The sequence below is a fragment of the Alosa pseudoharengus genome, unplaced genomic scaffold (genome assembly GCF_046254945.1).
Source record: "Alosa pseudoharengus isolate Yale_2024_CS ecotype anadromous, Long Island Sound unplaced genomic scaffold, YU_APseudo_1.1 YU_APseudo_1.1_scf_8, whole genome shotgun sequence".
In the NCBI taxonomy this organism is placed as follows: Eukaryota; Metazoa; Chordata; class Actinopteri; order Clupeiformes; family Clupeidae; genus Alosa; species Alosa pseudoharengus.
The window spans coordinates 20,058,429-20,085,452 of NW_027468870.1; the positions used below are offsets into that span (position 1 = coordinate 20,058,429).

Sequence of the window (27,024 nt, forward strand, 5' to 3'; positions counted from 1 at the left end):
ATCTGTTGTGATATTCTCCAGTTACATCATGTGTGTTTGTGTGTGTGTGTGTGTGTGTGTGTGTGTGTGTGTGTTTGTGTGTGTGTGTGTGTGTGTGTGTGTGTGTGTGTGTGTGTGCTTATAGAGAAGACTTCATGTGGGTCTGGAAGCGCTGGATTCTGAAAGGTGAGAGGTCGTACGAGGGCACTTTCCCCAGGCTGAGTTCACACAGGATCTTCCCCACCACTGGGCCAAACTTAAACCCGTGACCTGCCAGAAAGACACAAGAGGATAGTAGTTGTAGACACACTTACTGACCAACTGGACACTGGAATAGCTCACTTTTACCAGTACAACTATGTCTCTTGCATATTTTAATCATGGTAAAATGATCCAAAGGATTGTCAATGCAATGTCTCCTTTTGGGATAAACATCAGTCCTCATTTGTATTCACATTTTTATGAATATTATGTATTGATGAATGTCTGTGACTGATATTGATACACTGGTGTCTCACATGTGGTGATGGGACCACAAACAGTTTATATTACACACCAATGATGAGGACATAAAGAGAAAGTTTGAGCTACAGTATCTCAATGCAGCAGTCTCAGGATGTTTTTACTGTCAAAACTCTGGCCACCCTTCGCGAGTGTGATTTGAGAAGTGGCCTGGTGATAGTGTAGTGGCTAAGGAGCTGGGCTAGCGTGCAGTAGCCTGAACGCTTCTGGGTTCAATTCCCAGCAATGCACTTAACCCCTAGTTGCTCTGGGGACAATGTCCCTGTAACATAATTCGCTTCGGATAAAAGCTTCTGCTAAATTAATGAATGTAAATGTAGATGTAGCCAGGCTAACATTCTGGGCCACCGGTTCCTCTTCCCCCCACTGACCTGAGAAGCCCGCTCCAATGATGATGTTCTTGTGCGCGGGGTGCCGGTCCAGAACAAAGTGATGGTCTGGTGTCACCTGCGCATATCAATGATACAAACCTCCAGTGGCTGGAGAAACAAAATCACCAGAACCTCTCTGGTTCTATTTGGTTCTGAGAATATGGTGGATGAGGACCAGGTGTTCTGGTCTGACTTACAAGTAGATCTAATAAAACAAACTCATCATATCAGGGGACAAGAGAATCAGAATCACTTGAACCTCTGTGATTGTTAGGTTCTAGATCATTTTTGGGGTCGGGTTCTAACCGTGTACATGCAGCTCTCCACCACCGCCGGTTCTGGCTCCAGGCCCGGCAAGTAGATCGATACGAAGCGAGAGAGGATCCGGACATCTGTCTGGTCAGTCTGTTGGTCCCGCCTGTCAGGTTCCGTCTCACTACCCATGTGGTAGCAAATCTGAGGGGAACACAAACACACACACACACACACACACACACAAACACACACACACACACACACACACACACACACACACACACACGCACACACACACACACACGCACACACACACACGCAGATACTATGGGTTAGATGAAACAAACATCCATAACCATGTTTTTAACCAAAGAAACGTACACAAAGAGATATTTTCATTAATGCAACTTTATGAAACACTATCATATAAAAACATATTTGGCAGAAGCTTTTATCTCAAGAGACTTACACAAAATTAGAAATTTGCTCTAAAAGCCTTTTAATCTTTTTAATCAATTATTAGATATAAAAGATATTAGAAGTAAGATGTTGACATAATGATAAATAGGACGATTCTAACGACCCAGCACTGACAGGGGCCCCCCATAGAGCCCCCGATAATGTATAGAGCGGCGGTCATTATCGACAGGGCGAACCGGACCCCGACATGCAGCGGAAGGGTCTTGTTCCGCTCTGAAGGGACCTACAGTAATTCCCGGTAATGACCGGCGTTCTATACATTATCCCGCTTATTACACAGTTACTTGCCAAAACCAAACAATAAACTCCCCACAATATGACTCTTTAGCCTACATAGCCTAGGCTATAGCCTATTTGTTACCGTTTTATCGTGGCTTTTGCTGAGAAACAAATAGTTCGCAACAACACACGCTGAACTTGAATCAAACATTATTTAGAACACAGCTGATCAACCGTCTGCTTTCACTTCATTTTTTAATGAAGTTCCAGTCCTTGCGTAGTGATCATGGGCGGATTATGAACTTTCGGGCCCCTGGGCCCAGATGTATTAAGGGCCCCCCACTAATTGTCGTATATGTGGGGGGGTTTGGGAAAAGAGAATTTTTAATTTGTTTGATGTGATTTTCCTCTATTCTGGTGCATTTTGGGGATGGCCAATACTAAATTCAATCAGATTCATAGCCTACATCCTGATTTGTTGATATTGAGGCAATGATTCCATGCAAAGGCTTGGGCTTCAGGGCCCCCTGACCCCTTGGACCCCTGGGCCTGGGCCCGGTAGGCCCGTGCAGTAATCCATCCCTGGTAGTGATATGAAAGACGTGACTTAGAAGCACAAGACCCATTTTCCTTGACAGCGGTTTGTTATACTTAGCAACGGTCTGTTATCGAGAAATACAGTAGCAGACCACCGAACGTTGGGAAGGCCCATTCAAGCGAATGGAGCATTCTTCAGCATTATGAAGAACCGTGTAATAATGCTATATATACATAGATTACAACAGACAAGATTATATGTACTTATATATTATTGGGAGGCGGGGGGGGGGGGGGGGGGGCAGAATTATTGTCTGTCATAGGGCCCAAATTTTTTTAGCAGCGCTTTTGGCCACAAGTGTGTTCAGACGGGGCCGCCGCTATGACTGGGAATAACAGTGGAGTGAGTGGAGTGACAGCTCTCATCAAGCAGAAAGCCCAGAATGCAATTTTCACACACTGTATGCTCCATCGCGAAGTGCTTATGGATAAACTGATGAGAATGAGCTTAGTTTATTTTTACATTTGCCGTAGTAATGTCGATACTGATGTCGGGTTTCATAAGACATCTTGCAAAAGCGGTTCCTTGGCCAAAACGTAGTGGTATTTGGGGGGCCTTGCCATGGAAAAGTTTGGGATCCCCTGCACTAATACATAGCCTTCCACTTAACTTCGCTCTCAAGTGGTACTACATCTCTTGGCAAAGGATACGCCAATGCTAAGATTAGAACTATTTTTGTGGGTGCAGGATGAACAAACAAAAATCTAAATGAACAATAGAAAACACAAATTTGTATCTTAAAACTAAATTAATTGGTAATGGAACTGTTGAATAAAAGTAATATGACACTTGTGGCCATGGTGTTGGTGAAGGATATCGCCTGTAATGGCCTTCGGTCTCTTACATACGGCCGAATTACAGCCGTGTCGATATCCTTTACCAACCCCACTCCCACTCCCACTCGTGTCATATTACTGAAATAGATGACTGGCTTGGGACATCCGTCTGGAGGGGAGTACTCGTAGTTTCAGAGGACGAAGTTGTTTGTCTATTAACTCACTATTCCTCCCCCAGTTAATCATCTCTGGGTTGCTCTAGTTACTAAATGCTATTTATAAATTCCAATCCAATGAAGTTTGGAACAGTTAGTCATGCAATCCCAACTAAACGCAATGAAATGGCGTTTTGTAAAAAAAGGCCTTTTGTAACAGTGGCGGAACTGTGGAAGCAACATTATTCTAAACTCAACATAACTGCCGATTGCTCGGAACGAAAACGAAAACCAGAAACTTTTGATGTTTTGGTAGGAACAGAAACAAAACAAGAAACTTTAAATTTTTTTATGTTCCGGAACAGAATCGTTTATCTAAAATAATGGTAACCGGTTAATACCGTTATTTTTAAGCAAGGCTTTGAACCGGTTCATGGAACGAAAACGAAAACCAGAAACTTTTGCCATTTTGCTAGGAACAGAAACGAAACCAGAAACTTTATGATTATTTTATGTTCCGGAACAGAAACGATTTTTTAAAATAGTGGTAACCGGTTAATACCGGTTCTTTTTTTGTTCCTGGGAAAGTTTTGTGTCTTCAGTGAAATGGTGTCACCACCTGTCACCACCTGTCATTCAATGAATGCATGGAGAGTGCAGACAGACAGAGCTTGCCACTAGCAGGCAATCAAAAGGCCTATTAAGTCTCCAAATCTCAATGATTTCATTTCACCTGTTTTCTCTTTTTACTAGGCCGTGACGAACATTGTTGGAAAAACCTAGCATTAACATACAGCTTTAATTTATTTGGGGATAAACATAATAGTCCTCATTTTGGCATTTAGACGGCATCCAAGAATCCAATATTACAGTACCCACCAAAAATATACTTTTTTTGTTTGACCAGGAAACTATTCAGGCTAAAGGCTATAGGAAGACACTGGTGCAGCTTGTATAAAGCAGAGGCCTAGTGTTTGTTTGCTGTAGGATAGAGTCTAAAAGACAATATTGTGACTATTAATAGTCGTTTTGAAAGCATATGTATATTTTTTTCCGACAGCTGACATGGAACGTTATTAACCAGTTCTGGAACAATATTTTTTTGTTCTAACCGGTTCGGGAACGTCAATTTTAGGGTGGGAACCAAAACCGGAAACGTTAAAATACTGTTTCTGTTCAGAACGAACCAATTGGCAAAAAAATCTGGTTCAAAGCCCTGTTTTTAAGTTTTAAGTATTTTTAAGTATTTTAAGTTTAATATTCACAATGGCAGCTATGCACACACCATTGTGGTTTTGTATTGTCTGATGACATAAGTGAGGCAAAAATGCACTGATTGGGCCCTGACCAGGTTTGGCCAATTTTTGTTCACAATGGCAGCTATGTAGCCTACCATATATTAGTTATTTGCACAGATTTAGCTATGTGAGTTGCACAGGGTTTTTGATGGATGTAGGAACTACAGTAATGCTTCTGTAATGCTTTGTGTTTTTTGTATTGTTTGATGACATAAGAGAAACAAATGCACTGATTGGGCCCTGACCAGGTTTGGTCAATTGAAGTTCTCAATGACAGCTATGTAGCCTGCCCTATTTGTCATTTGCACCAATTGAGCTATGCAAGAAGTATAATGGATGTGGTCAGTTGTTTGCTAATTAAACAACATGGCAAAAATTGTCCTTGTCTAATTCATGTATAATATTGAAAAAAATGTAGGCATGTCAGAATTACAGTTATGCCGCTTGATGATTTTTTAATGTTTGATGACAGGATAGAGACTTAAGGAAAATTATGTAGATTAACAATATCATTTTAAAGTCCTAATGATCAGCCTACTTATTTGTATGACCCGCAGCTGACATGGAACGTTATTAACCGGTTCGGGAACTTAATTTTTTTGTTCTAACCGGTTCAGGAACATCAATTTTAGGGTTGAACCGAAAACCGGAAACGTTAAAATACTGTTTCTGTTCGGAACAAACCAATTGGGAAAAAAATCCGGTTCAAAGCCCTGACCATGAGATGTAGTTAACAGAGTGCCAACAGATAGTTTGTTGATAACCTAAGTATATGTAGTGTGGCCTAAAAACTAAAACCTACAAACTAATAACTAACTAATGTCCAACCCATCAGCTAAATATAGTTTGTTGTTACTTGAATAAGAGTAAATTGGGCATTTGTAGCACAGGTGTAAAATGGTGGTGGACTGGACACAGGGCACTGGGCAGTGGAGCTCACCTTGACCAGCCCTGGGTACTCATTGGAGGGCAGGCCGTAGATGTGGTAGTCGGCGCCCTCCGAGGCGGTCTGGAGGAAGCAGGGGCAGTGGGCATCTGCGCCATATGTGCCCGGAACCTTCTCCCGCCAGTAGCACACATTAATCTTCACCACCTGGACACACAGCCAGGAGCACAGGACAAGGGCATACACACACAAACACACACACACACACATACGCACACACAAACACCACACATACAGACATACAGAGAGAAACACACACACAGTCACACACACACACACACACACACACACACACACACACATATAGAGAGAAACACACACGCACACGCATACCTTTCAACCATTCAAAAGGCACTCACAACATTGTCTAGTCAATAGTTCTAGGTCATAACCCACTCTTCCATGCTACACATTCTAGCAGTTTTGTCAGTGTGACCTTGCTTCACTCTTCTCTAGCCGGACCAGAAAAGAAATGGAACTGGAAATGGAAAATTGAACAAATTACACTGCAGTATCTACAAATCTCTTAGCTTTTTATACTTTTTGCTTGAATGTTCGCATATTTCCCTGAATTAGCTAAAATCCTTTCAAAACTCCACAACTCTGGAGGCGACTCATATCCTTAGTTTTTTATATTAGTCTTTTCTCAGGCGTATATGTGTGTGTGAGAAGATTTATGTTGCACTCTTACAGAAATAGAAATAAGAAATAAAATTCGCTGTGCAGAGGCCAGTTTCTACTTCAGAGCTAAACATAGTCTTATAACAAAGTCTTTATGTTCCCCTGGCAGCAAGCAATGGCATATCACTAAGCAACCCCCACACTGGAAATGATCTGTTTGTGTCGCTATCAGTGCTGCATTTTATTGTATTGTAAAAATGCAGCTTAAATGTCTCCACTTTACTGTTTCACCTGCCTGTTTGCACATAAACGATCACCAAAAATCACCAATCACTAAGTTGGTTCACTGAATTATTGGGTTGTGGGTTGTAAAGTCATCTGTAATGTTGCATGAACGTTTCCTTCGCTTGTGTCCCTTGTGGGGACTGGTGTCCCCTTTGATGTTGTTGTTGTTGTTGTTGATGGTTGCATTAAACAGTTGTGAATGTTATAAAATGTGACCCCAACTGCAACGCTGCAATGCTGCAACGCTACTCTACCTCTGCAGAGTCATGGACAGGTCAGTGACCTTAACGGTGAACGGCCTGGACTGGAGCCATTACCTTATTTACTTAGAGAAAGGCCAACAACCTCACCATATCCTTATGTAACTAACTACATAATAACAACATTGTTATGCATTGTAACCTACATTATCTGTAGATTGTGGCATGTGTGTATGTGTGTGTGAGTATCTATCTGCAGTCTGGTGAGTGTGCATGTATTTGTGAGTATTGTGAATGTGTATGTGTTAAAATGGATACAAACGTGTATGTGTGTGTTTGTGTGTGTGTGTGTGTGTGTGTGTGTGTGTGTGTGTGTGTGTGTGTATGTATAAGTCTGTGTGTGTGTGTGTGTGTGTGTGTGTGTGTGTGTAAGTGCGTGTGTATGTGTAAGGGAGTGTGTGTGTTTGTATTGGTATTTGTATTTGTGTGTGTGTGTGTGTGTGTGTGTGTGTGTGTATGTGTGTGTGTGTGTGTGTGTGTGTGTGTGTGTGTGTGTGTGTGTGTGTGTGTGTGTGTGTGTGTGTGTGTGTTGCGTGGTCTAGTGTACCGTTAGTGGGAGCTGCAGGCCCATGTGCGACAGCAGTGTGTTGGCCCAGGGCCCAGCCGTGATGATGAGACTCTTTGCTCGGTACTCCCCTGATGCGGTCGTCACGGTTACCGTGGAGCCAGGCTGAATGTTTAACACTTTCTCTCCATCTTGTATCACCCCGCCCAGAGACTGAAAGTAGCTCTGGAAAATACACAGATACTATGACTGGGACACAGAGAGAGAGAGAGAGAGAGAGTATGTGTGTGTGAGAGAGAGAGTGAGAGAGAGAGAGAGAGAGAGAGAGAGAGAGAGAATGGGGAAGATAGATAGAAAGACGTAGAGAAAATGGGTGAGGAAGAGAGACAAAAAGGAGAGAAGAGAAAAAGGATTACAGGTAGACTGTGAATGTGAGTGAGAGAGAGAGAGAGAGTGAGAGAGAGAGAGAGAGAGAGAGTGAGAGAGAGAGAGAATGAGGCCTAATGAGAAAGAGAAAAGCAGGATGGTAAGGAAGACAGAGAGAAAGTCTGTTCCATTCCCTTGTCCTGATCTTTACTACCCCATGTGTCTGCCCTGTGTCAGCTACCCCTAGTGGACATGATGAGAACTGACCCCTTCCTGCAGCTAGCTGTTAGAGGGTAAGGACATGAGGGTAATGGCATACACATACACCGAACGACACACATGCACGCACGCACACACACACACACACACACACACACACACACACATACACACACACACACACACACAAATGCAACAATCCATCAAGCGGGACCTGTTTTGATTCTTGCAAGCTAGTACTTCTGTGTTTTGTGTGATGATAAAGGTGTATGTGTGGGTGCCTGTGCGTGCGTGTGCGTGCGTGTGTGTGTTTACCTGAGCTGCCCGGAGAGCTCTGTCGGCGTACAGCACTCCGGCTGTGGTGTCAATGAGGGCCCCCTCGCCACTCTGGAGCACCATGTGGGGCAACCGCCGGGCGAACTCATCTGGCGTCAGCGTTTCCGTGGGAACGCGGTTCCTCTGCAGCGTGTCTCTGAAGAGCTGGAAGTCCCTCTCATCCTCCGGACCCTTAACCAGGATCCCCGTGCGCCTGGGGGGGGGGGTTGCTACTTGTTAATGACCTTATGAGTATGGAATACAGCATACATACATCCAAGGATGGATTACTGAACGTCTCCACCTTGATTTCTTCTTTTCTGTCTTTACTGTCGATGTTTTTTTTCTTTTCTTCCATTGATGTGGTCTCAATTCTTCATTACCTCAGGGATTCGCGGTTAAAACAAGGAATTGATCAGGGCAGTCAGTCAGACACTGATGAAGGCCTAATATAATGGCTGAAACATTTGTTTGTAACCCATCGCTACTAAAAGAAATATTAAAAAGAAAAGAAAAGTTTTTGGAATGTGACTTTTTTTGACTTTGAGATATTGGATTGGTAAATGGCACCCACTGCAAAAGAAGAGGGAGAGTGCAGTGTTTTGTGTACTAATACAGAGTACATAACCTGAGCAAGTGCTACTCGTGTTGGCTCTGGAACACTTTCACAACACAACTACTTCCTGCTCTGTGGGGTTGATGACAGAATTAACTCCATCAGGTAGGGAGGTATATAGAGGACAGTGTGTGTGTGTGTGTGTGTGTGTGTGTGTGTGTGTGTGTGTGTGTGTGTGTGTGTGTGTGTGTGTGTGTGTGTGTGTGTGTGTGTGTGTGTGTCTGGTTTTAGGATTGAGAAGTCTATCATGATGGATACTGTGTGTGTGTGTGTGTGTGTGTTCGCTGCTTTTTTCAGGGCCGGTGGGAATGATGCATCTGCTGCGGCCATCGCCCCGGACAGCTCCATTCATCAGAGACCACCTCGTATCCCTGCCGAGTAAATGTGAATATAACACACACACACACACACACACACACACACACACACACACACAAACACCTATGCCACAGCCCTCGACCCCGACAGCTCCATTCATCAGGGATCCCCTCTTACCCCCCACAGTGTATATGTGAACATAAAACACACACACACACACACACACACAAACACACACACACAAACACACACACACACACACACACACACACACACACACACACACACACACACACACACACACACACACACACACACAGACACACACACATCAGCTGTGGCTCTTGCCCCAGATGCCCATTCATCAGCGACCCTCACGCACCCCCCAGAGTAAATACGACCAGCGCCCTGCTGCAACCCTGAATGATGACACAGGTCCAGGAGAGCACACACACACACACACACACACACACACACACACACACACACACACACACACACTAACACACACACAAAGACGTCCCTTAGGTGATGGTGTTATCAGCAGGAGTTTGTGATATATAGTCAGGATTTACAGTGCCCTCATCTCAGTGACAAAAAATACAGCTGTTTCCTCTACACACACACACAAACACACACACACACACACACACACACACACACACACACACACACACACACACACACACACACACACACACACACACACACACACACTCACAGCCATGAACATACACATAAATCCAGTGGTTTCCTCTTCCACTCTCAGCACACACATAACATACACAGATACACACACACACACACATACTCACACACAGATTTCTCATCACAGGCCCAAGGTCAGCCCTGGCCCACTTTGTATCCTGAATGGCTCATTCATGGCATGGACACACACACACACACACACACACACACACACACACACACACACACCTGATCCACTCCTGCTCACTGCTACTTTGTATCCTCTGTATAATATCATATAATGTGGAATGGCCACATACGCACACACACACACACACACACACACACACACACACACACACACACACACACACACACACACACACACACACACACACACACACACAGCCATATACATAAACACAATCTAGCCTATTTCTGTTCAGTCTCCTTAGTCATACACACACACACACACACACAACCACCCACCCTCCCACACACCCACGTAAACAAAAATGTGAGTTCAGACTAGTTTAGACAGGACAGTATTGTCCCCGCTGTCCTGTTGGCCTCCAACTGGATTGGGCTCTTTGGTAATAAACTACAGAATGCTTAGAAAGCATAACAAACACTCACACACACACACAGACACACACACACACACACACAGACACACACACACACACAAACTGTTCTCCGTGGAATGAGACCATCAGATTGCACAGGTGTGATTTATTGAGCTCAGTATCAAATCTGAATCTGAATAAGTTCGAGATTTTCCACATCACCCCAGGCCAGACGACACCTACTGTACATAGGGCCTGTTTAAATTTGTTTTTACAATGTGTCCAGGGTGATCCAATCACAAGGGGTCAGCCGAGACACATTGTCATTTACATATCATTACGTATTCGGAGTAGTATTCGGCCTGTATTCGAAGTATTAGACCTGTATCTCAAAATTAGAATGTGCGACTTCAGACTCATTTTGCCAGATCGGGTCAAACATGCATCCAAGGTGTACAGCCAGAGACGTTGCTGACCACTTGTGTCTAGATTCCGTTACTGCCAATGTCACATTTCTTAGGACTCTTATTGTCCGAGATGCATCAGAACGCTACAAAGGTTGTGGTCACATGCGTCCCTGACCACATTGCCAAGTGATTTGAATGATCAGATCACAATGCATCTCGGAGATTGTCTACACTTGTATTTAGAGCTGACCACTTCTGATCGGATCATCAGACAAATTTTTTCTTTTTTTTTTTATACCTTTATTTAACCAGGGAAGAAAATCACATTGAGATAGGTATCTCATTTACAAGTGAGCCCTGGCCAAGGTAGCAGCACACAGTGAACATAATAGAGACAGACAAAATAAAAACTAGATGTACCACAGAGCGGTACAAAATATGACCGCCGCCCAGTCCAGCACATTTTTTCCACAAAAAGAAATCACGCTGAAAGGCCTATATGATTCTAACTGTTTCACTAAATTGCATTATCCACACTCAATTCTCACTGGTATCTGCTAGACAACAAGTACCAAAACATGATTAGTTCATAGATTTCACATGTAAAATTCATTTTATACAACCCCACCTCCATCTTGCCTGTTCATAATTATGAGAAATTCTTGATTGTTTGTGTTATGTTTATGTTATGTGTGTGGGTGTGTGTGTGTGTGTGTGTGAGTGTGTGTGTGTGTGTGTGTGTGTATGTGTGTGTGTGTGTGCGTGCTTGTGTGTGTGCCTGCGTATGTGCCTGTGCATGGAAGTGTACATATGTCTACTGTGTGAGTATGTGTCATACGCAATGCCGGCCCAAGCCTTTTGGGGGCCCTAAGCAGAATTTGATTTGGGGGCCCCCTCCCACAACGCAGTCACCTGTGCTTGGTGATAATTGACAACTTCACACTATAATGTCATATTATAAATTAATACAGTGAGGTTATGTATTAATACAGCGACTGATTATGAACTACTGTCCCCCTGGACACAGATGCATAAGGACCCTCTCCCCCTACCCTCTTTGTGCAAATGTGGGTACAAACGGGTGTGTGTGTGTGTGGGGGGGGTGGGTGGGGGGGGGGTTAGATGTGATTTCCTGTATTCTGGTGCATTTTTGGGATGGTCAGCTGGAGAAGGGCAGTACCTAAATTTGTTCAGATTCATAGCCTTTTGCTTTTTGACTTATTGGTAGTGAATTCACACAACTACTTGGGGTTCAGGGTCCCTTGACCTCTTGGGCTCGGTAGGCTCATTCAGTAATCCATCCTTGCTCACATGCCAAAAATGTTTTGGGGCTCCAATCTAGACTTCTGGCCCCATGTGCTTGGTAAACCAATGTATTAATATAGTTGTTATTTACACCAACCCTGTCACCTTTTAATCTTAGAGGGTACTAAAATCACAGATTTATTTGAAACATTCATATTCAAAGTGAAGCACTAAGGGTGGTTTACTGAAGTTGAATTGACAAAAAACAAAATACAACAGCATTTGTATTTGTTGTAAACAAGTACATCAGTTTAATGACTTGTTTTTCAACAGATTTGCTGAACAAATCCGCAAATGTGCATTAAATGAGCAATTTTCAACTACAAAATAAAAACAAAATAGACAAACATTAATAATCAAAAATAAAATGTCCCAAAAAATAGATAATTATTCCTACTTCGTTCCTGGTTTTTAGGCATCTGCAACTCTGCAGTGGACGAATCTGCAATGATTAAATAAATACATAAATAAATAAAAAAAAACCGATGTTAAATGTGTCGTGTCATATTAACAGGCTATGTAACCATTTGCCATCAAGAAAACCTCACCTTCTGGTAGGTAGAGTTAGGTAGAGGTAGAGATGTGCTCCAAAGGACTTCAACAGTGTCTCTGAAAAAAAAAAAAATATTGCATAAGTGCATAGTTGATCGAGCAGAATGAGTTTATTTTGCTATCATTACTTACACTCAAATAACAAGCAATTCCACATGTAACAATTCATATTCTATTGGCAAATGAGGCATACTCAAAAGAGTATACTTAATTGCAGTATGGTGAACGCTTAACATGGTGATCTACTGCAGCCTAAATATTAGGGTAGCACCGCTACATCACTTGCCACTATCTTAATCAAATGTAAATTTATTTTCATCACAGAAGTCTCCCCACCCAACATGGTATATTTTCTCAAACACTACCATCTCTCTCCAAAGATCTTAGAGCAGAGCGGACGTACTGTTCCATCTTTGCCTATGAAGCTGGAACGTTACCGATGCCCAGAGTCGCGCTAGTCAGTGGGTTGGGTTGGGACTGGGAGCCTGGGCTTAGTCTGTTGTTGCTATCAGACTTACCACTATGTCACATATTATAGAGCAGTAATAAACTATCAACACTTTCAGGTGCGAAATCAGAAACAATCCCTCTGTGGTAAATTTGCCTTCAGCTACGTTTTCATGTAGCTACTGTAGTGCTAATGTCCACTTCAGTCAGCTAGCTAACTTTAATTTACGACATAATAAGCCCACCTAGAGCTAGGGTACATGCTTGATTGAACATCCAAAACAATCCCAATATCCTTGACATCTGAAATACATCTAGATAAATATATATTAATGGGAGACATTTCTCTGTTGATGGCGGAGATTTAGCTCTGGTGATGGCTTATATTAGATCATGACAGCTAGCTAGCTACCTCAAGCACAAAACATACTGTAAATAATCATGCAAAACATACCTGTATCTTGCTCGTTTTTCTCCTCCTCTGTCATTTTCTTCGTTCTGTTTTCGGCACCAGAGGGATACGTCCTTTTTTGTGACTTGTCTGAACATTACCGTCTCTTTCGATTGTTGAACTTGATGCAGTGTCTGCACGAATTGTATATGCACCCGAGGTGTCTACTTTATGCGCGTGACTCAAAGGCTGGCAGACACAGTAGCAGTAGGCAGGCATATTAATCATGAAATCATAATTTTCTTGATTTGAATGATAATTGTTTCATTTATTCATTCATTGATGTCACTTGTTTACGTTATTTATTATGTAAAAAAAAAAAAAGAAACTCGATTGGGGGCCCCCTGGTGGCCAGGAGGCCCCAAGCAGCCGCTTAGTTCGCTTATGCCTCGGGCCGGCCCTGGTCATACGTATGATTACTGTGAATGTGTGTGTGTGTGTGTGTATCTGTTTGTGCACATGTGTGCACATGAACTGGGTTAACATGACCCCTGGAGGCATACGGAAAAAATGGTCATCCTAGGTCCTACAGTTCTCAAGATATTCACAGAGAACTGTGTCTGGCCTACCCTCCTTTTGGGGGTCCAGTCCAGCGGGGGGGGGGGGGGGGCTACAGATCAAAACGAAAAATGACAGTTCCATGCTATCCATGTGGGGGTACATGCCCACCAAGTTTTGTGTACCCCGGTCTTTCAGTGTCCCGGGAATCCTTGTTGGTGTACGTCACTAAATGTACACATAAATTGTTTTATTGTAAGGCCCCCCATGAACGAAAGTACACAAAACTTGGCATGCATTCGGAGGGTGTCATAATGATCCTACACTTTCAATTTCGTGCAGTTTTGACCATGTCAGCCAGAGATATTGTGATGAAAACACCTAATTTTTTGCTTTTTAATTTTTAACTAGGTGGCGCTATACATGAAATAAGTGGTAATGGGATGGGTTGACATGGCCCCTTGAGATCAACATACAAAAAAAAGGTGGACCTCCTAGGCCCTACGGTTCTCGAGATATTCACAGAAAACTGTCTCCGGCCACCTACAGGCCAGTTGGTGTATAGTAACATAAATTAATTTATTGTGTGGCCCCCCATGAACGGAATTCCACGAAACTTGGCGTGCATTCAGAGGGTGTCATAATGATCCTACACTTCCAATTTCATGCAGTTTTGACTATGTTAGGTCACAGATACCTGCGATTACAACACCTCATTTTTACTTTTTTGTGTTTAACTAGGTGGCGCTATACATGAAATGAGTGGTTATGGAATGGGTTGACATGGCCCCTTGAGATCAACTTACAAAAAAAAAATGGTCCTCCTAAACCTTACGGTTCTCGAGATATTCACAGAAAACTGTGTCTGCCCTACCCTCCTTTCGGGGGGTGCAGTCCAGCGGGGGGGCTACAGATCAAAACGAAAAACGATGGTTCCATGCTATCCATATGGGGTTACATGCCCACCAAGTTTCGTCTACCCCGGTCTTTCAGTGTCCCGGGAATCATTGACGGAAATTTGGACATGCGAAAAAGAAAAAAAAAAAAAAAAAAAAAATCTGACTAAACCTATATGACCGCCGCTTCGCTGCGCGGCGGTCATAATAAGTACATAAACAACAGTCACAACACGCACATACACTAACACGCTCACACACACACACACCCACACACACACACACACAACAATACGACAATGAAACAAAATTAAAAGTTAGGAACAGGTGCAGACAGTTTGGAATGTTTGGTTGAGATATGACTTAAATTCATTGATTGAAATAAATACTGTAAGTTTCAACGATCTTTGAATGTCATTCCAAGCAGTTGATGCACTATAAATAAAAGCAGTTTTTCCAAACTCGGTCTTCATTGAAGGAACTTTTAAAAGAATATATCTACTTGTACGCAGATTATACCCTTGACTATTGACAGTTAAAAGACTAGTCATATACAGAGGAAGCTGGCCAACTATGGCCTTGTACACAAATGTAAGCCAATGCTTGTACCTTCTTAAGTGAAGTGAGGGCCAACCTACCCTTTCGTACAGTGCACAGTGATGAGTGAAGTAATGTGTACGAGTTATGAATCTTAGAGCAGAGTGATAAACAGAATCTAATGAATGTAAAAGAGCCTTACACTCTAAAAAACATTGGGTTAAAAACAACCCAATTTCAACCCATCCACTGGGTAAATAGTGGTCGAGCCCAGCACTGAGTTATATTAGCCCCGAAAATTGGGTTGTTCGGTCAACCCAATGAGTTGGGTTGATAGTCTAACCCAAACATTGGGTTATCGTAACAAAACTGTTAGGTTAAACCTACATAATTGTTGGGTAGGCTATCTTATACAACCCAGGATTTATATTATTTTCACTGTCATTTCTGGGTTATGCTGACCTAATTTATGGGTTATTCTAAGTATCTTATTTTTCTCCTTAATCCAATCACTATTAATTGATAACAATTCAAATACATCGTTTGCAAATCATTAATGTTACAATATAATGTTTTAAAATCCATCCAATGGGCAACAATAGCCATGCAATGAAATAAAACAGTTCGACATTTATTTATTTGGCAGTTTATTTTTTGAACAGATAGCTAGAAAAAGCTTGTGATACTTCCATGAAGGCAGGCAGATTCCACCGTCCGTTTTGGGGATCACCCCTGTGAATCAAAGAAAAAAAAAGAATGCATTAATCACTGTTATTTACAGAACTTTATCTCAAGATTTTCATGAACCATTATCATTGAATGATGTTGACAAACATTAAAAATCCACCAGGAGACAAAATATTAGCGCAACACACTCGGAAACCATAACCACCTATGCAGTTATAATAACTTGTAGCTTCTAGTTCTAGATGCTGTTACCGGGTAACGTTATCTAAATGACTGTCTGATAGTGCTACTACAACCAGAGCCCGTCTTCTCTGCTACAACCAAAAACACCCAGTAACGTTAAGTTACATGGCTATAATATGAAGCTACCCTGAATGAATTAATAAGATGTTGTTTGCCATTATTATTACCGTATGTGTGGCTTGTGAAGAGACTAACATTACTTCAACTGTGTTGGCTAATATTAGCTGACAAACGTTAGCTGCAACCATAGTCTAGGCTACAACCACCACGAAGCATATTTAATTAGCATTGATGCTAGCTATATGGTCTGCTAATGTCAACCAGCTTGGTATGCTCATTTTAGTTCGTTGTAAAAGTTCGTTTTGTTTCTTTCAGCAGTTCATACCCAGTGAACAAAGAACTATGTTTTTATGAGTCTGTCTTTGTGTATATTTAACATGAACAGTAATTGTAAGTTAATTTTAGCTAACGTTAGTTAGCATGAATGACACAATTGTTAACCTGTTTGAGGCTGAACGAAATTGGCAGGCAGAATATCCATTCATATCATGAAGGGTAGCTTCTACATCTCTGGGTGGACTTTTAAAATCAGTCTGGATAAAACATTTTAAAAAAAGTTAAAGATACATACCTTACGAAATCACCTGATTTCCATTGCATGCTGACAGCTGGTGGACTGGACGGTTGGGAGAATAACGATGTTTTTTCGAACTCTCAAATAACTATGCAGCTGTGTTAAAGTCACCCAGGTGCTGGGTAGTGTACTCCACGTCAGGTGGGAGAGAGGAGGGGCGCTGTCCTAAACTATCAACCCAACAAGCTGGGTTACAGAAAATAACCCAACATGAGTAAAAACAACCCCACAAAATGCCCTGACAGCCTCAACCCAACGTTTGGGTTGAGAAAATAACCCAGTATTTTTTAGAGTGTAGTGGTGTTTCTGTAAAAAACATCTCCATAATCTAAGACAGGTAGGAAGGTAGCTTCCACCAACTTTCTCTTGGCTGACTGTGAAAAACAGGCACTATTCCGAAAGTAAAACCCCAGCTTTAGCCTTAACTTAGATAGTAATTGTCTAACATGTAACTTGAATGATAAGTCCTCCTCCAACACAAAGCCTAGGTATTTGTAGAAGGAGACCAGTTCTATAGCTTTGCCCTGCAAAGTGTAAAGAGGTGGTAGAGACGATTTACATTTATGTTTCCTAGAAAAGACCATGCATTTTGTTTTCTTATCATTCAGAACTAGTTTTAAAGAGAGGAGATTGCGCTGAACTATTGTAAATGCTTCCTGCAGCTTTGAAATGCAACTGTCAATAGACGATGCAGGGCAATAAATGATGGTGTCGTCTGCATATAAATGAATACTTGCGTCTGATAGGTTATCACCAAGATTGTTGATATATAATGTAAATAACAGTGGACCCAAAATGGACCCCTGTGGCACACCAGATTCAATACTGAGACTATCAGAAAGACACCCCTTAATTTGCACCCTTTGGCACCTATTCTTTAAGTAGTTCCTAACCCAACCTAATGCGGTTTCAGAAAGACCAATACTGTATAGACGCGATAGAAGAATACTATGATTGACAGTATCAAAAGCTTTAGTCAAATCAATAACCACTGCAACACATGAACTTCCATTGTCTAGGGAGCAGGTAATGTCATTTAGAACTTTCATAGTGGCAGTTACGTACTGTGATTCTTTCTAAAAAACAAATTTAAACGAGGTCATAGGGCCCGACCCTTTACCAGACCAGCACCGGACCAGGGTCAGTGTAGTCAGCTGAGTAGACATATGGACAGGCTTGTGTGTCCGATGTGAAGAGCTCACTCAAACACACACACACACACACACACACACACACATATATGAGCGCGCACACACACACACACACACACACACACACACACACACACACAAACACTCACACACTCAAACACACACACACACACTCACTCACACCAAACATATTCACACAAACACATACAGTACACACACACACACACACACACACACATATGAGCATACACACACACACACACACACCTACGCACACACACACACACACACACACACACCTACGCACACACACACCTACAGTACACACACACATACACCTATACACACACACACACCTGGGCCTGGATCTGGTCTAGTTCAGGTGCCGTTGAGTTGTGTGATCAAATAAGGTCTAAATCAGGGCCACATGTCAGCGTGTGTCCCCACCTGAAGAGGGTGGTGTTGGTTTCCCTCTCCAGCTGCGCCCACAGCTGGTAGCACTCCTCCATCATGTGGGTGTAGAAGTCCTGCTCGTACGCCTTCCTGATGATCCGTGTCTGGCCATGGGAGCTGCCGCGAGAGTGAGGCAACAGGAACTGCACAACACACACCACACACAACCACAAATGAGCACCACACACAACCACAACACACACCACACACAACCACAACACACACCACACACAACCACAAATGAGCACCACACACAACCACAACACACACCACACACAACCACAACACACACCACACACAACCACAAATGAGAAGTTTCATAACCCTTTACTGCAACAGGAACTGCACAACACCACACACAACCACAAATGAGGAGTTTCATAACCCTTTATTGACAAACCATTAAATAACCCTGTAAAATCAATTCAGCCGACATCTCCAGCCAGTTACGAGCCAACTACGGCTACTCCGCCCAGACAACTTTCACTCAGAAACGGAGCGAAAGAGTTTGTGGATTAAACACATGCTGGAGAGACAGTGCACATGCAGACACAGGAGCAGCTTAACGCAAGACCCCAAAACCTTTTTCTGTCCTATTTCTGCAATATTTCTGTGAAAATATGCAAAATGTGTTTGCGAATTGCGATTGGTGTTGTTACCAAAACTGTATCATCAAAATCACTGCAATTTTAATCACAATGTCTGAGAATTCGCATCACTTTTGACTCCAACACCTTAAGGTCCTGGATCAGAGTGACTGATAAACAGATGTTTGGGGGCAGTTGGGGGGAACTACACAACAGAGAGAACCATAAATACTGTAAATATGCATGTAAACATGTCAACTCATGATCATATATAATATAACCCTAATGTGACATTCTACAGACCCTTGTCATCATACACCCTGAGGCACCACATGAGAAGCAAATGGCATTTATCAAGGATTGTTTTTTCCCCAGTTGTGACGTCTTATCTCTACTGAGCTACAAATAGATAGATGCATTTGTATGCCTTTATCTCGCCTGTTCCAGTACGTCTATAGGTCTATACGTTTAACTAGACAGCTACGTCTATAGGTCTATACATTTAACTAGACAGCTAAATGATTCCCTCTAATTTAGGCATCAAACTATTTCTTCAAACACTGGACTAAACCTTTGTTTTTCATTAAATAAATTCAGTGCATTGCATGCATATTGTTATTTTGTTACTGTATAATCTCATGGCACCTCATAGTGTCCAGCAGACAGAGGCAATGGCTGACCTGTTCCAGCAGAAGTGTTCTCTGGTTGTTTTTGGCCAGCTGGTAGGCTGTGAAGCAGCCTTGGACTCCGGCTCCGATAACGATGCAGTCATAGTCCCTCTGCTGTGACATGCTGGGCTGCTGAATCTGACTTGACTGGACTGCCAGGGCTCTCTGTACTGAACTGAGCGTGGCTGGCTCTCTGAAGTAGACTTTGGGGACTGTGTGTGAATAAGCCACACACACACACATATGCACACACACACAGATGCACATACACTCACCCACCCACACACACACACAAACACTTAGATACACTCTCCCTCTTTCTCTCTCTTTTTTTCATTCACACACACACACTCTCTTCCTTTCTTATACACACACGCACATGCACACACACACACACACACACACACACACACACACACACACACACACAAACACTACTGTCCCACTGACCTGTGCTCTGGCCAAAGTTCCCAGGAGGGCAAGAGTGCCTGCACTGTTTAGTTACAGTTTTTTTCAACTGCTTACACACTAAATCTTTGCTTGTCACACAATTTTCTAAACATGTCCTCCAAACATCATAATCCGACACCAAATCTGCAAAACCATACACTAATTCTCAGTGTTTGACTCAGTTTTCAATTGACTAAAACACATTTTGCAAAACACCACACACAATTTTCTACCTAACACACAAAAATCTAATAGTAAGTAACTTGATTTCGTTCTTCAAACACAACCCATCAAAATGCCACACTAAATCAACAGTGCTTCACTCTTTCTCTTCACATGTGCAAACACTCTTTACTTTACTGAACACCATCCAATCATTGCCTCAGTATAGGTCTATGAATAGATATACTCTCTATATAGGTATAGACCCTTTCAATCTGCTCCTAGAGGATTTCCGGTTGAAATATTCAGAACCAATGCAGATACTTTGAAAATTACAGTAATCGGACTTTAGCTACAGTAATGTTCTACAAGTTGACTTTATGTAAAATTTGTCTTTTTACAGTTTTTTACAATTGTTTACACACATTTTCAAAACTCTGTGTCTATTTTTCAAAACTCCACACACAAAACCCACAACTGCTCACACAAAATGCAAAATGCCCCAAATCTCCAGCAAAATGACACACAACATTCAAAATGTCAAAAACACATGTTTAAAGCAAACATTCGCCTCACATTACAAACACTTTTGTCATAATATGACATTTTGGATACATCATGTACACACTGTTGCTCAAAACCTAAAGCTCTTCTGTCTTAGGCTTTCTATATGTATTTCCATACAAGAGTGAAAGTTACGGTATCAACAAAGAGAAGTTGAAATACACAGTAAAAATGCAAGCAATATTGAAACCAAAAATAGTGATTTTACAGCAAACAAGAAAAAAAGCAAAGAAGAATACAGTGACCACCAGATGTACATGGAGTACAGTAAAATGTACATTTACAGTAAAAACACTGATTTAGTTTTTTTCTAAAGACAAGTGTGTGTGTTCTAAAGACACACTTGTCTTTAGAAAAAAACTAAATCAGTGTTTTCAAAACTCCATGTACATCTGGTGGTCACTGTATTCTTCTTTGCTTTTTTTCTTGTTTGCTGTAAAATACTGTATTCACAACAGCAAATTATTTGGGAAAAATCAAGATTTTTGGTTTCAATATTGCTTGCATTTTTACTGTGTATTTCAACTTCTCTTTGTTGATACCGTAACTTTCACTCTTGTATGGAAATACATATAGAAAGCCAAAGACAGAAGAGCTTTAGGTTTTGAGCAACAGTGTGTACATGATGTATCCAAAATGTCATATTATGACAAAAGTGTTTGTAATGTGAGGCGAATGTTTGCTTTAAACATGTGTTTTTGACATTTTGAATGTTGTGTGTCATTTTGCTGGAGATTTGGGGCATTTTGCATTTTGTGTGAGCAGTTGTGGGTTTTGTGTGTGTAGTTTTGAAAAATAGACACAGAGTTTTGAAAACGTGTGTAAACAATTGTAAAAAACTGTAAGCAGAGCTATTTCAAAACAGCTGTTTGGTGTGTTCTCAGATAGCCACTGGAACTGTGATCTTCCCCAGATCTGCCCAACGTCTTCTGGACTGTTTTCAGATCACAACCCGACCAGTGCCACATTAGTTTCAAGCTCATCAACAGCATCAACTAGTTTGTAATAATATGATACAAAATAAATATATCAATAACTAATAACCAACTAAACTTGGTTGCTTTCAGCAGACTGAAGTCACATTCATATGTAGTTTTGAAGATTCCTCCAACTGGCTTTCATTAGGTCATACTTGATCACGCTTCAGTGTGTCTATTACATGTTAAGACCCTGTGTGTGTTTGTGTTTGTGTGTGTGTGTTTGTGTGTGTCTTTTGCATGTGAAGACCCTGTGTGTGTGTGTGTATGTGTGTGTGTGTGTGTGTGTGTGTATGTGTGTGTGTGTGTGTGTGTGTGATTGTAAGTGTGTATCCATATACATTTTCTTGGCAATAACTTGACTGACTTTGTTTCGGAGGGCCCTCTATGGGCCCTCTCTGATTCGCTAAACACACACACACACACACTCACACACACACACTCACACACACACACACACACACACACACACACAGACACACACACACACACACACGCACAAATACATACACACACACACACACTCACACACACACACACTCACACACACACACACACACACACACACACACACACAGACACACGCACAAATACATACACACACACACACACACACACACACACACACACACACACATGCATTCATTCCACACAGATATGCCAGATAGACTACGTCAGATACTCACACATAAAACTGGTCTTGTGATTGAGGCCCTAAATGGTTGAGAATGACACTATCTAGCCATTTACACACTGTTGGTCACATGATATCATATTAGGCCCTTACACACATTTATCATGAAGGGGTTGTTTAAGTAACATTTTTTTTTCTTAAATCCCATGAAAATGTAGCAAACTATTGTTTGTCTTTGCTCCATTCCATTGTGTTCTGATAGTTTAGCATATGACTAGACCATTGTTTCCATGAGAAATCCCAATTGAAATTCCTGAAAAAAAAAAAACAACACCTGCAAACTTTCGGGGCTTGATCCTAAAATACATCAGGGATTCAATCTGCTGTCCTCCAGTCAGCGATTAAACCTTCCAATGGGCTGTCTATCGCAGAGTACATACAAGGCAGTGGATCGACACAGAGGGACTACTATACTCATGCTGGCATCACGAGCAGATACAGCTGCAGTGGTCTCTTCTTTTTTTCCAGAGCTGTTTAGACACTCTGTCATCCCTGTCACAGAGATAAGATACATCTGATAGATGTTTTCAACATGATTGCTATGATGCTATCCCTTAACGCTACAGCTAAACTCTGAACAGATAGGTCTATATCTGGGACCAATGGTTTGTTTTATAATTATTAAACAGATATAATATTCCAAGATTGTATGTGTTAGAGATGAAAGTTCTATTCTAAATTTCATTAGATTAGAACCATAAATAATTCATGTTACTTAGTACCGCTACTTGTTGCATCAAGAGAAAAAAGGTGGTTTAATAATCCATGTTAAGTATATCTTTGAGAGTAAATCTCTCTCTACTGGTCTGATGTGTATTGAATCTATAAGAATCAGGGTACTGTAGCTAATGATTGCTGTTTTATGACATAATCAGTACAATAACAGATATAATAATGATTTAAAAAACTTTGAAAAGCTTTGAAACCACCAGCCTATGTATTTCAGAGTTGGCAGGCTGACCTGTGTTGCTGGTCTGGTCGTGTTAGTCAGAAGGTCTCATCTCTGTCAATTGGACTGATGATGCTGGCAGAACTGGCGCAGGTGAATGTTTACCTGGCCTAATGAAAAACTGAGGGCTCATGATTAATACATGAATGGCTCCCCTTCGGGCCTCTGTCTGTCAGTCTGTCTGTTGCACTACCATCTGTCTGTCTGTCTGTCTGTCTGTCTGTCGCACTGCCATCTGTCTGTCTGTCTGTCTGTTGCAATACCATCTCTGTCTGTTGCACTACCACCTGTCTGTCTGTCTGTCACAATGCCATCTGTCTGTCTGTCTGTCTGTTGCAATACCATCTCTGTCTGTTGCACTACCACCTGTCTGTCTGTCTGTCACAATGCCATCTGTCTGTCTGTCTGTCTGTCTGTCTGTTGCACTGCCATCGTTCTGTCTCTGACTCAGAGCCCGCTGCTCTCTCTCTTCTCTTTCTCTCTGAGGCTTGTTTGCACCAGGAACGATATCTATAACTGTATAACGATAACGATATAACAAAATCGTCCACACTGACCAACAATAAGGAAAGTCTGTCCTTGTGTTGATGAATGTGATATCTTAAAATTTGATGGATTCTGATTGGCTGTTAGCTTTTTCTTGTTCTCAAAATCGCTCTGAAAATGATCACCAACTATGTGTGGACGTTGCCATACATATTAGCTAGAACAATACTTTTTTGCTGCTTTCATTATAGTTTTCATTCCTTTAATGACGTCTTCAATGACATTTGCCTTTCGAGTATAAATTTCCATTTAGCTATTACAACCTGTCTTTAAATTATAGTGATTTGGCTTTAAAACAATAGCATGTGACAAAAAACACATTTATGGTCTATTTTTAAATGGTTAAAATGACATGGTCTTATAAAACAAGTGTCTATTTTTAGTATACCGGTAATAAACTTTTCTGCAAATGTATTACATTGAGCAAAACCTCCTATTTACATTTACATTTATTAATTTAGCAGACACTATTATCCAAAGTGACAGTTCAATTATATTACAATGTCCATATATTATGTTAAGTGCCTTGCTCAAATGCACAACGGTGGAAGCCAAGAATTGAACCCACAACTTTTCCGGCTACTGCATGCTAGCCTAGCTCTTTAGGTCAGACCACCCCTGAGAATGTCAGAACAGCTTTTATAGCACAACATTACCAGTTAAAATACTACATAGTATATACTGCTGCTTTAAATGTGTCTGGGTAGGCGGCCACTGCCACTGACAAAGACACACACACACACCCAAACACACACACACACACACTCACTCACTCACTCACTCAATCAGAACCAGGGAGGACCAATGCCACGCCGGTGAGTCAGACTGCTGCTCCAGCTCATTTAAGGGCAGTCAGTCAGTCAGCCCATCTCTGCCTGAGCAGAAGGCCAACAGCCTCTAGGAGAGGAGTAATGGAGGAGTGCAGGGATGGGGGAACTTGGCAGGGGAGAGGAGTCTGATTGATCTTTCAGCAGGGGACTTCTGAACATTCCAATAAAAGAACACGTTCATCAACAATGTAACATTCTGAAATTCCACATTAAAGCTGATGGACTCAGATAGTCTATTTCAATCATTCTGGTTGTGTGACAGCAATGTCTGAAGTTTGTGTTTGTGTCTGTCTGTGTGTGTGTGTGTTTATGTGTGTGTGTCTGTCTATTTTTTTGTCTGTGTGTGTGTGTGTGTGTCTGTACAGTATGTGTGTCTATTTCTCTCTCTCTCTATGTGTGTGTGCGTATGTGTGTGTCCCAGCTGGAATAGTCAGAACTGCCAGAGGTACAGGATGAGTATCTGTGTCTAGCTGAGTTTTGAATAAAAGTCTAGGTTGAAATGCTTGAAATGCACCAAAACTGTTCAAGGTCGAATAGGAAACGGATTTGATAGATAGGGCTGAATTAACTCAGCATTCCCATAAGGAATAACATACGGTTGATGAAAATGGGAAATGTGTTCGTTCTCATTGCATCATATATGTTGAGATTTTAGAATATATTTCCGTCCTGTTGCCCTGGTGACCTGAAGCTTTGAACCCACAGCTGTTCAAAACCCCTCCCGATCCAGCACAGACCAGACCCAGGGGTTATTACTGTTGTGGAGAGAGAGAGAGAGAGAGAGAGAGAGAGAGAGAGAGAGAGAGAGAGAGAGAGAGAGAGAGAGAGAGAAAGAGGGAGAGAAAGAGGGAGGGAGAAAGGGAGAGAAAAAGAGAAAGAGAAGGAAAATGAGATCCAAAACCATGTCATAGCACTTTAGTGTAATCACAGACCAACACACATATCACTCAAGTGGCCCACATACATTTTATAATAAGGTGCAACGTCCTCACACACTGTGATTCAGGCATGTTGGTGGTGTGTTTCACAGTCATGTTGGTGGTGTGTTTCTCAGTCATGGTGATGGTGTGTTTCTCAGTCATGGTGATGGTGTGTTTCACAGCTTGACAGTTGAGGAATGACTCACTCCATCCACTGAATGCAGTCAGAGGAAGGCTCTGTCTTTCTGTATAATCTGGGATGGATGTTGCTTGGGTCTGGCAGAGGGGCAGTGCAGTGCGTCTCTCTGGAGCTGAGCTGCTGGGGTGTGGATTGGAGTGTGTGTGTGTGTGTGTGTGTGTTTGAATGTGTGTGTGTGAGTCACAGCTGGAATTCTGGAGGGGTTGCCACTACTGCACACAAGCCTGGCTGCCTGCCTGTGTGTGTACTGTACAGCATGTGTGGGTATGTGTGTGTGTCTGAGTGTGTGAGTGTGTGTGTGTGTCATCCTGAGATGCCTTCTCAGCATGTCTGACCATGGCTGGACTGTAGGAGTAGGAGTGCCTTTGATCCCCCCAGGGCCTCTAGGACCCAAAAACAAACTGAAAAACATTATCAGGAGCAAATAGAATAGAGGTCCACACACCCATCGCACACTTTCACTTCAAAATGAGGAATGATTCAGCATTCTACTCACAGTACTCACACACACTTCAGCAGACTGAAGCAAATCATAGTTGTATCTTTAAAGATTTCACCAGTTAACAATTGCTTTTTTAACAAATATAACTAAATCAGATTTTGTTTGTAATTGTCCATGACTATGTTAGGTCAACATCTGTTGTTGTTGTTGTTTTTGTATTTCTAAGCAGCCTTAATGATCATGTGTGTTGAATCCAAAAGGGAAGTTGGCTATGACTAAATTATCAAAAGATGTTGACAGCTTTTCCAAATAGAGTCCAGTGACAGTTGTGTGCCCGTGTGAGACTCTCTGAGGTGCTGATGCAGTGGATGGGGTCTGTGGGGACTAGAACGGGGATGTGGGTAAACACCTCACGCTG

The 27,024-nt window shown here is 41.9% G+C and overlaps 1 protein-coding gene and 1 long non-coding RNA gene across 2 annotated transcripts; both read right to left on the minus strand.

Annotated features, from left to right (window-relative positions):
* Nucleotides 1-86: 86 nt before the first annotated feature.
* On the minus strand, nucleotides 87-19,996 carry LOC143111765 (peroxisomal sarcosine oxidase-like). The gene is made up of 8 exons (XM_076274020.1): nucleotides 19,886-19,996; nucleotides 18,613-18,761; nucleotides 8,171-8,384; nucleotides 7,313-7,495; nucleotides 5,594-5,746; nucleotides 1,179-1,328; nucleotides 873-948; nucleotides 87-249 (listed from the first exon to the last, which is right to left on the minus strand). Exons 1-8 carry the CDS (start codon nucleotides 19,994-19,996, stop codon nucleotides 119-121), a joined length of 1,167 nt encoding a protein of 388 aa, XP_076130135.1. The 3' UTR covers nucleotides 87-118.
* LOC143111767 (uncharacterized) lies at nucleotides 16,069-17,099 on the minus strand. The gene is made up of 2 exons (XR_012984611.1): nucleotides 17,012-17,099; nucleotides 16,069-16,182 (listed from the first exon to the last, which is right to left on the minus strand). It is a non-coding gene; the product is annotated as an uncharacterized LOC143111767 (long non-coding RNA).
* Nucleotides 19,997-27,024: the final 7,028 nt, after the last annotated feature.

Coding starts and splice junctions, on each gene's coding strand:
- LOC143111765 (XM_076274020.1), bottom strand. CDS start 19,996: ATGTCACAGCAGAGGGACTATGACTGCATCGTTATCGGAGCCGGAGTC. Junction 7,496..8,170: donor GAGCTCTCCGGGCAGCTCAG/GTAAACACACAC, acceptor TGTATTTTCCAG/AGCTACTTTCAGTCTCTGGG. Junction 949..1,178: donor TGGAGAGCTGCATGTACACG/GTTAGAACCCGA, acceptor TGATATGCGCAG/GTGACACCAGACCATCACTT.